Here is a 13,333-nt window from a genome sequence, read left to right on the forward strand (position 1 = left end):
GGAGCCTGTGGAGTCACATGGAGAGACAGGCTGATGAATGAGGATATAAAGGAGCGTTGTGGTGTGGATGTGGATGTGGATAGGAGAGCGTTATGAGGGAACACAATGAGGTGGTCTGGCCATGTGGAGAGGGATGGAGGGTGAAGAAAGACTGACGAAGTGAGTGTATGTGAAGTGAGGTGGAGGGGGGAAGAGGGAGGGGGAGGCCGAGGATGAGATGGAGGGAATGGGGGTGGAGAGGGTATATGAGAGAGGGGGGTGTGAGTTGGGAGCAGGGCAGTGAAATGGCGGGGGACAGTGCGACTTGGAGGCGATTTGTTTGTGGCCACCCCAAACGGGATTGAGGAGTCTGGCAATAGATAGATAGATAAAGCTTGTTATCTGACGCCACTATACAAGGTGTAATGCAACTTTATTTACCGAATAATAACTCTTTTACATGACGCCCTGAATGAAAGAAAATAAAGTAATGCCTCCAATATCCGACGTAATAGAGCCATAGGCAGGTCCGGATAGTGGTCCTGTCCGGATATTGGGCCCCAGCTTATGGACTTGCACTTATGGACCCTAACTCAGAGAAACACCTATGCAACTCCCTCTGGACATGCATAGCACCTATTTAAGACCCAAATCACACCAATAAGGCACATAAAAGACTGAAATAAATGCAAAAGAAGCATAAAATGAGAGTTTTGAGGTAGGTTCATACAATATTCAACATTCTGGGTACTTACAAGTCCCTGGCTCCTGGACTGGTACTTATGGACCCAAACCTAGCCTAACTCAGAAAAAAACCTTCCTACTGCACATGCATAGCTCCTAACACCCTATTCACACCAATAAAGGACATTAAAGATTGAAATGAGGTGTTTGAGGTATGTATAGTATGGAAAAAATTACAGTATGAAACATTCTGCCTACTTACAGCAAGTCCATGGCCATCTCGATGAATAACCGCCTCCTCTCAGACTCTGACAATAAGAAGGATTTCCTGAAGCACTTGCAGTACCCTGTTCATGAAGTCTTGCACTGAACTTAGTCAATTGCACTCAGAAGTCCGTTTTCTTCACAGTGCGCACTCTTGTCTAACTTATGCTCCATTGTAACTTACTAAGTGTTGCACTCTGCACTTTAACTTTTCCCACTCTTCTAACCATTTTCTAAAGCAAAAACAAACAAGGCTATTTACATTAAATCTTGTTCCAAAATTGTGTTTTCACTCACAACTGTAAATCCTTAACACAATGCACTGTTTTTATCACTGCACAACACTGTAAATTCCCGTGTGGTCTAGTGGAGAAGTTCTTGCTGTTTAATCACTCTCAGAGTCCGAGAGTATCACTGGCAGGTGACCTAGGGGTGCACTGCTGGGTCGTGGTGATGGCGTACCCACTGTAGACGACTCTGAAGACAGACGCAAACTCATGTCGAGCGGTGACTGCACCGTGGCTGATGTGCTGGGCTGTGGCTCAGAGTATGGGGGCCTGTCTTGGGGAGGCAACGGAGTGGAGCCAGGGCTGGGCACAGCAGGGGTCACGGGCCTGAAAAAACTGTCAATCGTTGATTGATGCAAGGACCGACGATTCTGACGACTGATGATGTGCTGCCTGAAAGCACGCACTTCCTCCACAAGTCCCAAGGGCCCTATCTCCCTGTCGCAGTCCTGGTGTTCCAGATAGTCGAGAACGAACTCTAGGTGTTCCCGGAGTGCGCTCAGCTTGGGGATGGCTGGCGTAGTGTCATGCTGAGAGGAGTCCACATCATCGTCGCCGTCCTCGTCGAAATCTTCAAGCTGGGTACTGACACCTACAACTGAAGATGCGATCTTGATATCAGACAATGTCTGATACCCAGGATCACCCTCGTTGTCATCGAACCACTCACGCACATCGTCCACATCAACATCGTCACCATGCGTACGTAGCCGTGCGTGGAAGTCATCCACGTCAAAACCTAGAAAATCGTACTCCACATCTGTTCCGAGATGCAGACGAGACCAACCATTTTCTAGAGTCTTGACTGGGACTTCTTTCCATGCACTGGCCCAGTTGTAGATTGAAGACTTGATGTTGTAGCGGCGAAGATTTTCCAAAGTCCGCTGGCCTCGTGTGTCCCGTCCCTCCCTGTGCTCGTCCTCGTCCTCGAGAACAACCATCACCTCGTCCAGGAACTTCCTTCAGTACAGCCTCTTCGTTGCCATGATCACTCCTTGGTCCATTGGTTGGATGAGAGCAGTCGTATTAGGTGGCAGAAACATACACCTAATCCGGCTATTCTCAGCCACGAAGTCCCTGTCGCACGGGTGGGCAGGTGCATTGTCGAGGAGAAGGAGGGCCTTTACCTGGTCGCGCGGGATTCCCAGTGTCTCCGTCTGGTAATGTATGTCCTCCTTGACGAAGTGGCAGTGGAACTAGTCTTTGAAGATCTGGACTGTAAACCATGCCTTCAAATAATGTTACCAGACGACAGGAAGGACATCCATCTCCCCACGAAGACACTGAGGCTGCTTCGCACGGCCAACAATGACGGGCTTAAGCCGGTGCATGCTGTTAGCATTGGCACAACACAAAGCAGATATCCGTTCCTTGGAGAGCTTGCAACCAGGTACACGCTTCTCTGTCTCCTCGGTTAGAGTGTTCGTTGGCAAAGAGTGATAGAATAAACCAGCTTCGTCACCGTTGTAGACTTGACCAAGAGTGAGGCCCTCCCTGTCGATCAAGCCCTTCACCTTGTGCCAAAACTCGTCAACTCCATCCTCGTTAGTGTCCAAAGCTTCGCCATGAGCTTTACGGTTATATATATATACATATATATATATATATATATATATATATATATATATATATATACAGGTCGCTCGCACAGTGTGCGAGAGATTGAGAGGTCCGTGACCTCGCGCAGTGTGAATTCGCGCACTGAGCATACATAATCTTATGGGAAAAATTACATATGGGTGGTACCCCCTCATACCTGGTCCTGGACCTTTTTTGGCCCTTAGAGACATAAAAAAGGTCAAAATTTTCAGACATTGTACTATAGATATGGCTACAATAACAAAAATATGGGCAGTCACCTTAACAACTGTAGACAACAGGCCTGATGGACTTAAATAACAGGGGTTCCGAGGCACAGCAACACTTACAGCGCCGCACTCCCCACCGCACCAACACTTCCCTCCACAGACTCCTCCTGAGCACCTTCCCCAGAAGCCATTAACTCACTCACTTTGGTCATAAACCCCTCAAAGTCCGATGCTGACACATCTGACATTGTATCCTCTTCATCCTCAACAGAAACAGGATCAGACGATGTCACTGGTTCCTCACTGTCACTAACTTGAGCCCTCTATGTGTAACTTGTTTTGAGCATCTGTCTTCTCCTGTTTATTTCTTGCCTGTGCCTGTCTGTGTAGAAACGGAAGAGTTTCCTGATACCATCAAGAACCTTCTCCATTCTTAGGTTGCTCACTTCATGTTCCTTCACCTCTTCCTTTAGCTTATCCACGGCAGCAAGGATCTTGCTTATCCTTGACATACACAGCTCTGTCCTGCCCTCCATCACACTAGGCTCCTCAACTTGACTCTGCCTGGCACTGAGCTCTGTGTCAACCTCATCTATCCGTCGTAAGACTTCCTCAGGAGGCTGTTCCTCAGCAGCAGCGACTGCACCCTTCTGTGTAATGTCTGCCAATGTAACTTCCTGAAAACCTGGTACAGCTTGCGCTGCTGTCAGTGTTGCTGCCTCAGCCTCAGCCAGTGGTTGAATGGCCATCTCATGCTCTTGGCATAAGTGAGGCACAAGCAACCCATGCATAGTTGACCGTTGCAGGTGTAATCTGGTGCCAGGCTTGTAGGAGGAAGTTAACTGCGTCTTTCACTGTGAAATGAACGCCAAAATGCCTCAACAGTCATGTCAGGTGTGGAAGGTCAGGTTACAGCTGTTGGTGGAGATCATACGGGATCACCTGCCTCATCGAGGTCTTTGTCGTGATCTTCCTGTAGGGCATGAAGCTCCTCTTGTGTGTCAGTCTTCCTGTGTAGGTAGTGTCACGAATCAATTCGCGACATTTCCCTTTTGTGAGAAGCCACGAACCATTAGTGGAAAACTCACTGTGCATCGCTCAGCTAACCGTTTCTCCCTCCATTTCGGAGTATACTTTTCAAAACATTCGTCACTTTCAAAAGTGACCGATTTAATGCACGTCACTAAGTGCTCTACTGAGCGATACAATTGTTTCTTTATCATTCGCCTCTGCTTGCCTAAACCGTTAGCCACGCTCTCCCCTCCCGGTGGCTTGTGCGTCCTGCCTATACATTATTATTTGAATTCAGTCTAGTGTTTGCTGTGACGGAGAAAGGTTCTGTGCTCAGAAGTGTGAGAGGTCAGGCTAGCACCCCAAGCTCCACTAGTATAGTAATCCCAGTACTCCCCCCCCCGGGTGATACATAGCATTCTACTCGACCAGTATTTCCTTTTTTGTAATCCTTCTAGTTTTAAGAGCTTAGTTAAGGTGTTTTTTCCTAGGCATAAGTATTTAGCTTTTCTGTGTGAGTGAGTGCGTCTCATTAATTTGATTTGAATTGTAACGTTATATTTATTTTTTGTAATCAATAAATTTAACAGTTCTTTTTCTTGAGCTCAATGTAAGAGTAAAATCTTGTTTCATTTAATCCAAATTAAGCTTATTTCTCCATATATAGCTCCTAGCTTGCATAAACGTTTGCTTTCATAGCACTGGTACTTAGACCAGTCTTGTTGTATTAACTTAAAATCCAGTTGTGCCAGGAGTTAATGTCATCAGCAAGGACCTGTTATTATTATTAGTATTAGTTATTTATTGTCCGAGGGGTGAAGTAACTTTCTCCAGAGGCTAACAGTACTAATTCAGCATTCGTGAGTAATTAGTCTCTGCTGTGTACTGTTGAGAAAGTTTATAAATTCTCGTTCTCAGAGAATCGTGCTAAGCCAGCGTAAAGTAATCGTTGCTTGATGTAGCAAGACAATCACTGTCTCTGCTCTTCAATATTACTGAATATTATTATCAATTTAAATAATATTTAACCATTTATATTCCAAAATTACAGTGTTATCATAAAAACCCCGTGACAATTGGCGACCTCGCCAGGATATTAACTCCTAGCTCTAAAGTTATTCACGAGATAGTGCTCACTCATTCATATTTAGGTATTTATCATTAAAGTTTATAGGCACAAGTTTACTGGTGGTTACCGTTGATTTAGCAAGTGAATTTTTGCTTTATTAATCAATAGATTACTTAACTCTAGTTTATTCTTGGTAACGCCAGACGATTTTATTCGCTTCTGGGAAGTCAGCGTACCCATTGTGTTTATTATTGAGTCTTCCCAGTCATTTACGTTTTTTATTTATTCTTTGCCAGTTAACTAGATAAGACTGGTCACCACTAGCTTGTGTCTGTATTCTTTATTTGTATTATTAGCATCTGCGGATTTGCTGAAGCAGTCAAGTGCTCAGTTTCGTTTGCTTAATAAATTAGCGCCATGGCAGCCAGTGCTTATGTACAGGAAGCCAAAGATATGGGTCTCACTGACCCAGAGAAAATACAGAGTTACGTTCTCTCACGGTTTAATTACGAGCAAGAACGTGAGGAAAGACGCTCATGAACGTGAGCGAGAACAGCGCGAATATGAGCGAGAACAGCGCGAACACGAACAAAAACAACGCTTGAGCTCGAGTTAGAAAAAAGAAGCGACAACAGCGCGAACACGAGCTAGTACAAGAGCGAGAACAGCGCGAATTACGAGCGTGAACAACGAGACAGAGAACTTGAGAACACAAACGTGCCGAGCGAGAAGCACGCGAGAGACATGAACTTGAAGTGCTGAAGCTCAAGCGAGATTCCTTGGCAACTCAGACACGTCTGCCTGCAGTTGGTCCAAGCTCCACCGAGCGTCTCCTCCCTGCACATGTCCTGCAGCGACCCCACGCATCAAGCTTCCTTCATACAAGGAAAGCTGAGCGAATCGGAAGCCATACATAGCTTGTTTTGAGGACATGGCAGACATGTATCAACTGGATGAGGCAGCTAAGCGGCTTCAGTTTCCTTAGCCTATTTGAGGGTCCTGCCCTCGATATTCTCCCCACAGAATTCGTGGAGACAATCTCACACTATGAGATGATGAAAGCTGCACTCATTAAGGCGTATGGTCTCACAGTAGACAGACCACGCCAAAGTTCAGTTCTCATGCAAGCTCGTCTCCAAGACAAGAAAGGAGACAGCTGTTCCAGTTCCTTGACAGTCAGTCTCACAGCTTACTTAAATGAGTGGATGGAGAAAGATGAAACTCCTTCCACGCGTGAGGGGAAGGATAATTGACCTTATGCTGCGTACATACAGCTAGAGAGGTTGTGTAGCCTGCTGAGCTCATAGCACAGCTTAAGATCTGCCAGGTGAAAGATGCCAGCCAAATGGCAGAAAAGGCTGACAGCAGATTCTTTACCTGCATACGGTGTATCAAGCTCGTAAAGCAAAACACCTGGAGCAGAAAAGATACTGCCAAGTCTGGGAAGCCGTCTCAGACTGAATCCCAGCACCAAGGCGTTCTCAGAGTAATGGCCAAGGTCCAAAACCACAGAAGGACCAGGGGCAAATATACACAGCAGCCTGCTTGGAAGCGGTACAACAAGCTTACCCCAACCAGCAGCAGTTCCCCAAGCAGCAGCAGCAGCAATACAAGGACAAGCCACGTAACCCTCAGTCAGGTCAATTAGTGTATCGGAGGCAGGAGGCAAATGCAGCCTTCATTCCTCAAGTACCCAGTGGTGTCATCTCTACCAGTACAGGTACTTCCCAACAGTTCACAAGTCCCCCTCCGACCATGAACTCTCCTCAGACACCTAGTTCCCAGGGCGCCATGTTTGCTGCATCGGTTGTTCCGCAGCCTCATGAGTGGCTAGCTGCTTCCTCCACAGGCCCCACCACAGGTGACAGTACCTTCCTCGTACAGCCAGGGTTTGTGGGAGGCATTCCTGTGACGGTCCTGAGAGACAATGGTTCCTCAGGTTGCTCTGCCAAGCAGAGTCTAGTTCGGCCTGAGCAGTATACAGGTCGACAGATCCATGCAAATCTTATTGATGGATCAGTGAGATTGTTCCCTGAGGCATGTATCCAGGTGGCATCTCCATTTTATACTGGTATGACACTTGCAGTTGTCATGCCAGAACCCTTATTTGAACTCATCATTGGAAATATTAATGGAGTCAAGGATAGTTACTCTGATGACGCTACTCAGACTTCGGCTGCTGCGGTAACACGAGCCATGACTGAGGCTCCAGACTGTGTCACCCCAGTGATCATTGAATCGCCGCAAGATCTGATGTGTAGTCAACTTGTACAAGAACAACATTCTGACCCGACACTTGCTGCCGTGCGGAACAAACAAAAGGGTCGAGTGATAAAGTATTCACAGGGAGGTCGAGCCAAGTTCCTTCGCAAACAAGGACGGCTCTACCGTGAGTCACGAACACCCGAGGGCGAGGTTCGACTGCAGTTTGTCGTTCCCGCCAAGTACCGCCTAGCAGTGTTACAATGGGGTCATTGTTCAGCCTCAGGAGGTCACATGGGCAAAAGGAAGACCCAGGGCCATATCCGAGCTGACTTTTTCTGGCCAGGGATGGGACGGGACATAGATAGTTTTGTCCGTTCCTGCAGTGTGTGTCAAAGTATCACCACTAATCAGGGACATGCCCTTCCTGTGCCATTTGTAACCACACCTGTAATCTCTGAGACAGTTGAGAGACAGGGTAGTGGTGAAGTGGGTGCAGACCTGACGTCTCGCCCATTGGCCCCACAGGACACATTATGTCCAGGGCCTGTACATACATATTATGTACCGTAAGTTAAGGGGGAAGTTGAGAGGCGACTTGAGGCTATGGAAGACCCAAGTTTGCATAAGGATTCTCAGCTTCCCGGTACTAATAGAAGTACTGTAGGTTAAGGGGGAAGTTCGAGAGAGAACTCCGCAGAGGCGACTTGAGGCTATGGAAGACCCAAGTTTGCACAAGGATTCTCAGCTCCCCGATACTAATATAAGTACTGTAGGTTAAGGGGGAAGTTCGAGAGAGAACTCCGCAGAGGCGACTTGAGGCTATGGAAGACCCAAGTTTGCACAAGGATTCTCAGCTCTCCGATACTAATATAAGTACTGTAGGTTAAGGGGGAAGTGAGAACTCCGCAGAGGCGACTTGAGGCTATGGAAGACCCAAGTTTGCACAAGGATTCTCAGCTTCCCGATATTAATATAAGTACTGTAGGTTAAGGCACAGGTTGAGGACCTGTGTGCAGTTCGAGGCTATGGAAGACCCGAGTTTGCACAAAGATTCTCAACTTGCCGACCATAATTGTGTGCTATAATTAATGGCGACCTCGAATGTACGTCGTAGCACTGACTGCTAGGCAGAGAGTAATTGTAACATAATAAAATTTTGTCTCATTGACACTTTTGATGCTCCACCTCAATTGGTTTTGCAGGTTCAGCAATGGGTGTAGCAGTTTTGCTGTGCTGGCCAGCTGATCGTCTGCTGCACGCTGCCGCCTCTTCTCCTCTGCCTTTGTCGTTGCCATATTATTTACTGTGTCATTTTACACATAGGTACAGTTACACTACAACTGTCACACCTACACCGTGTATTACATACATCACACTACACAACAATTAATTGTCAGTGTAAATGTAGCGACTTTTCGCTCAGTTTGACCTGAGTACAGGATTTTCACCGTCGTCACGGAGTTTTTCCCTCAAGCTTGCTTCTATTAACGTAAATACGAGGTTTTTTTCGCTCACTGGCGACTGCGACTTTCTCCTGTAGCAGGATAGCACACACACCACAGTGTGAATCTTGTGTGAATGACTTAGGATGTGTACATATATATATATATCCACAAATTTTTTCCCATAAGGAAAAAATTTAATTTAAATAGGGCGTAATGTCACGAATCAATTCGCGACATTTCCCTTTTGTGAGAAGCCACGAACCATTAGTGGAAAACTCACTGTGTATCGCTCAGCTAACCGTTTCTCCCTCCATTTCGGAGTATACTTTTCAAAACATTCGTCACTTTCAAAAGTGACCGATTTAATGCACGTCACTAAGTGCTCTACTGAGCGATACAATTGTTTCTTTATCATTCGCCTTTGCTTGCCTAAACCGTTAGCCACGCCTCCTCCCGGTGGCTTGTGCGTCCTGCCTATACATTATTTGAATTCAGTCTAGTGTTTGCTGTGATGGAGAAAGGTTCTGTGCTCAGAAGTGTGAGAGGTCAGCTAGCACCCCAAGCTCCACTAGTATAGTAATCCCAGTACTCCCCCCCCCCCCGGGTGATACATAGCATTCATCGACCAGTATTTCCTTTTTGTAATCCTAGTTTTAAGAGCTTAGTTAAGGTGTTTTTTCCTAGGCATAAGTATTTAGCTTTTCTGTGTGAGTGAGTGCGTCTCATTAATTTGATTTGAATTGTAACGTTATATTTATTTTTTGTAATCAATAAATTTAACAGTTCTTTTTCTTGAGCTCAATGTAAAGTAAAATCTTGTTTCATTTAATCCAAATTAAGCTTATTTTCCATATAGCTCCTAGCTTGCATAAACGTTTGCTTTCATAACTGGTACTTAGACCAGTCTTGTTGTATTAACTTAAAATCCGTTGTGCCAGGAGTTAATGCATCAGCAAGGACCTGTTATTATTATTAGTATTAGTTATTTATTGTCAGGGGTGAAGTAACTTTCTCCAGAGGCTAACAGTACTAATTCAGCATTCGTGAGTAATTAGTCTCTGCTGTGTACTGTTGAGAAAGTTTATAAATTCTCATTCTCAGAGAATCGTGCTAAGCCAGCGTAAAGTAATCGTTGCTTGATGTAGCAAGACAATCATTGTCTCTGCTCTTCAATATTATTGAATATTATTATCAATTTAAATAATATTTAACCATTTATATTCCAAAATTACAGTGTTATCATAAAAACCCCGTGACAGGTAGTCATATAGTTGCTTGTGGCAGGAGTGCTTGACAGTGGCAATCAATTCTTTATCCAGTGGCTGCATGAGTGACGTCGTCCGAGGCGGCAGAAACACAATATGACAATCCTTGTGCAGATCTTCTAGGTATGAAGGGTGACTTGGTGCATTGTCCAGCACAAGGAGCATCTTAAATGGAATGCCAAGTTCCCGACACTTGGCCCTGGCATCAGGGTCACAGTGCTTCGTTAACCAGTCTGCCATAATGTTCCCGGTCATCCAACCATTTGTTGATTTGTACCAGTACACACCACTTGTGTCCATGTTCATAAGGTTTTTGTAGCACCTTAGGTGTGACGCTATGTGAGCAAAAACTGGCCTTATCTTGTGGCTCCCAGACAGGTTTACAGTGAACATTACCGTCATCTTGGACTTCTGGAGCTTTCGACTAGGGGCTTGTTTCTGTTTTCCAGTGATGTAAGTCGTTTTGGGCATGGCCTTGTAGTGAAACGACGTTTCGTTGACGTTGTAGATCTGTTCCTTGGTGTACTGTCCTTCTTCAATTAGTGCTCTAAATATCGCAGGATACTCTCTCGCACCCAGCTTGTCAGCAGAGGCATGTTCACCAGACAGTTTGATGTGACGGAGTTCCTTGCATTTTAAAAACCGATGAAGCCATCCAACCGATGCCTTGAAAGGTTTCTCCACATTTAACTTGCGAGATGCTGCCTTGTAAAATAGTTGGGCTTGGTTTCGAATAAATCTGCCATTCAGTGGTACACCTTCCTTCTCCTTTCTCAATAATGTATGTGGCAAGATACCGTTCCATAAATATCATCACACGATTCCCACCCGGGAACGGCCGTCAAGCTCAGATGCACCGTACGTCTTCACAAGTGTCCTGATGGCATTGCGGTTCTTCCAAACAGTCCTCACTGTTGATCCAGCCAGCCCCATGGCTTTCCCAATAGTGGTGTTTCCTTGTCCCTCCTCCTTCATCTTGATAATCTCTAACTTGGTTGCATGCATCAGAAGTTTCTTACTCTTGGGCCTGGAGGCATGGTGCAGCGAAGTACAAGCCAGGAGGGAGCAGCAAAAAAACGCCACACGTTGTACACGACAGGTTAGCTTGAGAAAGTGGATCCACACTGCACACGAGCCTTGTCTCTAATGGCGCGCCTGCCTGCCTCCTACTCCAAGCTGTGCAGTGGAATGCCCCGGGAATTTCTGTGCATCAACATGACGACATGTGATGATGGACGTGTTGTGTGTGTGTGTGTGGGGGGTCATGTACTAATGGAAAATGGCGTTTTTGAGCCACTCCTTGCCTCTACCTCGCATTCTGTGAGGTAAACTCACGCATTCAAAGTTTCTGGGTATGATTTTTGGTCACTCAGGCACAATGCGATTCGCGTACTCAGCTCGCACACTATATATACCTGTATATATATATATATATATATATATATATATATATTCATTCATTCATTGCCAGACGCCATGTATCCCAGACGGGGTGGCCAATGGCTTAGAGTTAATTGTTTTACAGGGAGGGGCACTAATCCTCCACCAACCCCACTTGACACGTAGGGATGCCAACAGGATCTGGTGTTCCCAGGCGGTCACCCATCCAAGTACTAACCAGACCCAACGTTGCTTAACTTCGCTGATCGGACGGGAATACATATATATATTTACAGAAAAATATCAATGAATGTGAAAAATATAACATTATGGTATGTAAAAGGAAAGAGTAAGACAACAGATTCTTGCAGGCAATACAAGGTAATGAGATGAAATGCAGTGAACTGCAGTGTACAGATGGGAGGTGAAGCAATTGAGAAGGCTGATACAGTACTTATAATTACTGTGCAAATATGGCAAAATAATAAGGTTGAGGAAAGATCCCGTTAAGGGGAAAGAGGAATTGGAGAGCTTGGTTGTAATTTGAAGGGTAGGAAGAGTAGCCAGGAGGTGAAGAAACCCCTGTATGAATGTCTTACCCTTGACATTTTCTTATGGGAATAAAATATGGGCACTGAGTGATGGAGCTGTTTTGGTTGCAAACTGATGAAATGACCTTTCTTAGAACAGCTGCAAGCATGGAGAGGATGAAGGGTGTAAGAAATAGTGAAATTTATGTGCATTATGGAATGGAAGAAAAGGCTATGGTAGTAAGGTGTGTAAATGCTGAGTGAATAAAATGGAATAAACTGAGATGGTGGTGACCATCATCTGCCCATTTGATGTAGTGCTGCCTACTTCTTCCTTCACTTTTACCACTCTTTTCCGTGTCTGTCCTCTCTCTTTATATTTCTCCTATCATTCATGTCACTTTTTATTACTCTTCTTTCCTTTTCAGGTGGTTTTACATTGAGGATTTAGTGCCCCTTCCTGCAAAACAATTACTGTAACTCAAAGACAAACGACCATTCCTTATGGGATTATGATGTCTGGCTATAGATAGATAGACAGATATACACTGAGATGGTATGGACATGCACAAAGAATTCACAGACGGTGCCAAAAAAAATATGTGAAAGTGAGACTGGGGCCGTGCTGGTAGTAGCAGACCTTATGTGCTGTGGAGATGTGAGTGGAACAGTATATTAACGAGAAAGTACAAAGAAGAAGAGGAATGTTTGAGAAAGTGAGAAAGTGTGTATGAGGATTAGGCTGCCTGGAGGTGCTTCTGTCACAGTCATCCCCTGTCCATATCCAAGAAGTGAGCAAAACATTGAAGATGATGATGATGATTATGTACAATTATACTTTACTGAACACTAACCTCTGTACTCATCTGTTCCCGCTGTTCTTTCTCTCTATTGTAGCCCTCCATGCACTCTTCTTCATAGTCATGCAAGCGCTCTAGACTCTCCCCATCCAGGAACAACTTAAGGCCATTATCATACAGAAGTGGTTTCCCCTTCCAACGTCTGAAGAAGTACTTGACGATGCGATGAATGTGGGACAAGATGATGAGAGGAGGAGGAAAAACAGGCTTGCTCTCAAACTCCATCACAACCTGCATATATCACATGGGATATAAAACTAAAGTCACACTGAGGCATGCACATGCATGCACACACACACACACAAGTATAACACATAGTTTATGTATAAGCAAATCTTGGATATAATGTAGCCTCTCTTGCAGTGCACAAATTGAACAAAAATTCAACATACAGTTTCTCTCAATCATAATTTATACTTATTGGCAGTGCAAAATCTCTGCAGGAATCATTAATCCATACTAAAGAATTCTTTTTATATAATAAGAAAATATCATATACATATAAATAGGCTACTATATGTAGAAAATACTGTCATTTAATTCCAT

The 13,333-nt window shown here is 44.9% G+C and overlaps 1 protein-coding gene across 1 annotated transcript in view; it reads right to left on the bottom strand.

Moving 5' to 3' along the window:
* The window catches only part of Trpm (transient receptor potential cation channel, subfamily M), a 933,145-nt gene that overhangs the window by 227,721 nt on the left and 692,091 nt on the right, over positions 1-13,333 (bottom strand). Inside the window, exon 23 of the mRNA XM_080282376.1 lies at positions 12,782-13,018. Within this exon, the coding sequence (XP_080138502.1) occupies positions 12,782-13,018 (237 nt within the window). The remainder of the gene's footprint in view (positions 1-12,781; positions 13,019-13,333) is intronic.

This window comes from Coenobita brevimanus, chromosome 93 (genome assembly GCF_032717465.1).
Source record: "Coenobita brevimanus isolate Jiangsu-jjx chromosome 93, ASM3271746v2, whole genome shotgun sequence".
NCBI classification, from domain to species: domain Eukaryota; kingdom Metazoa; phylum Arthropoda; class Malacostraca; order Decapoda; family Coenobitidae; genus Coenobita; species Coenobita brevimanus.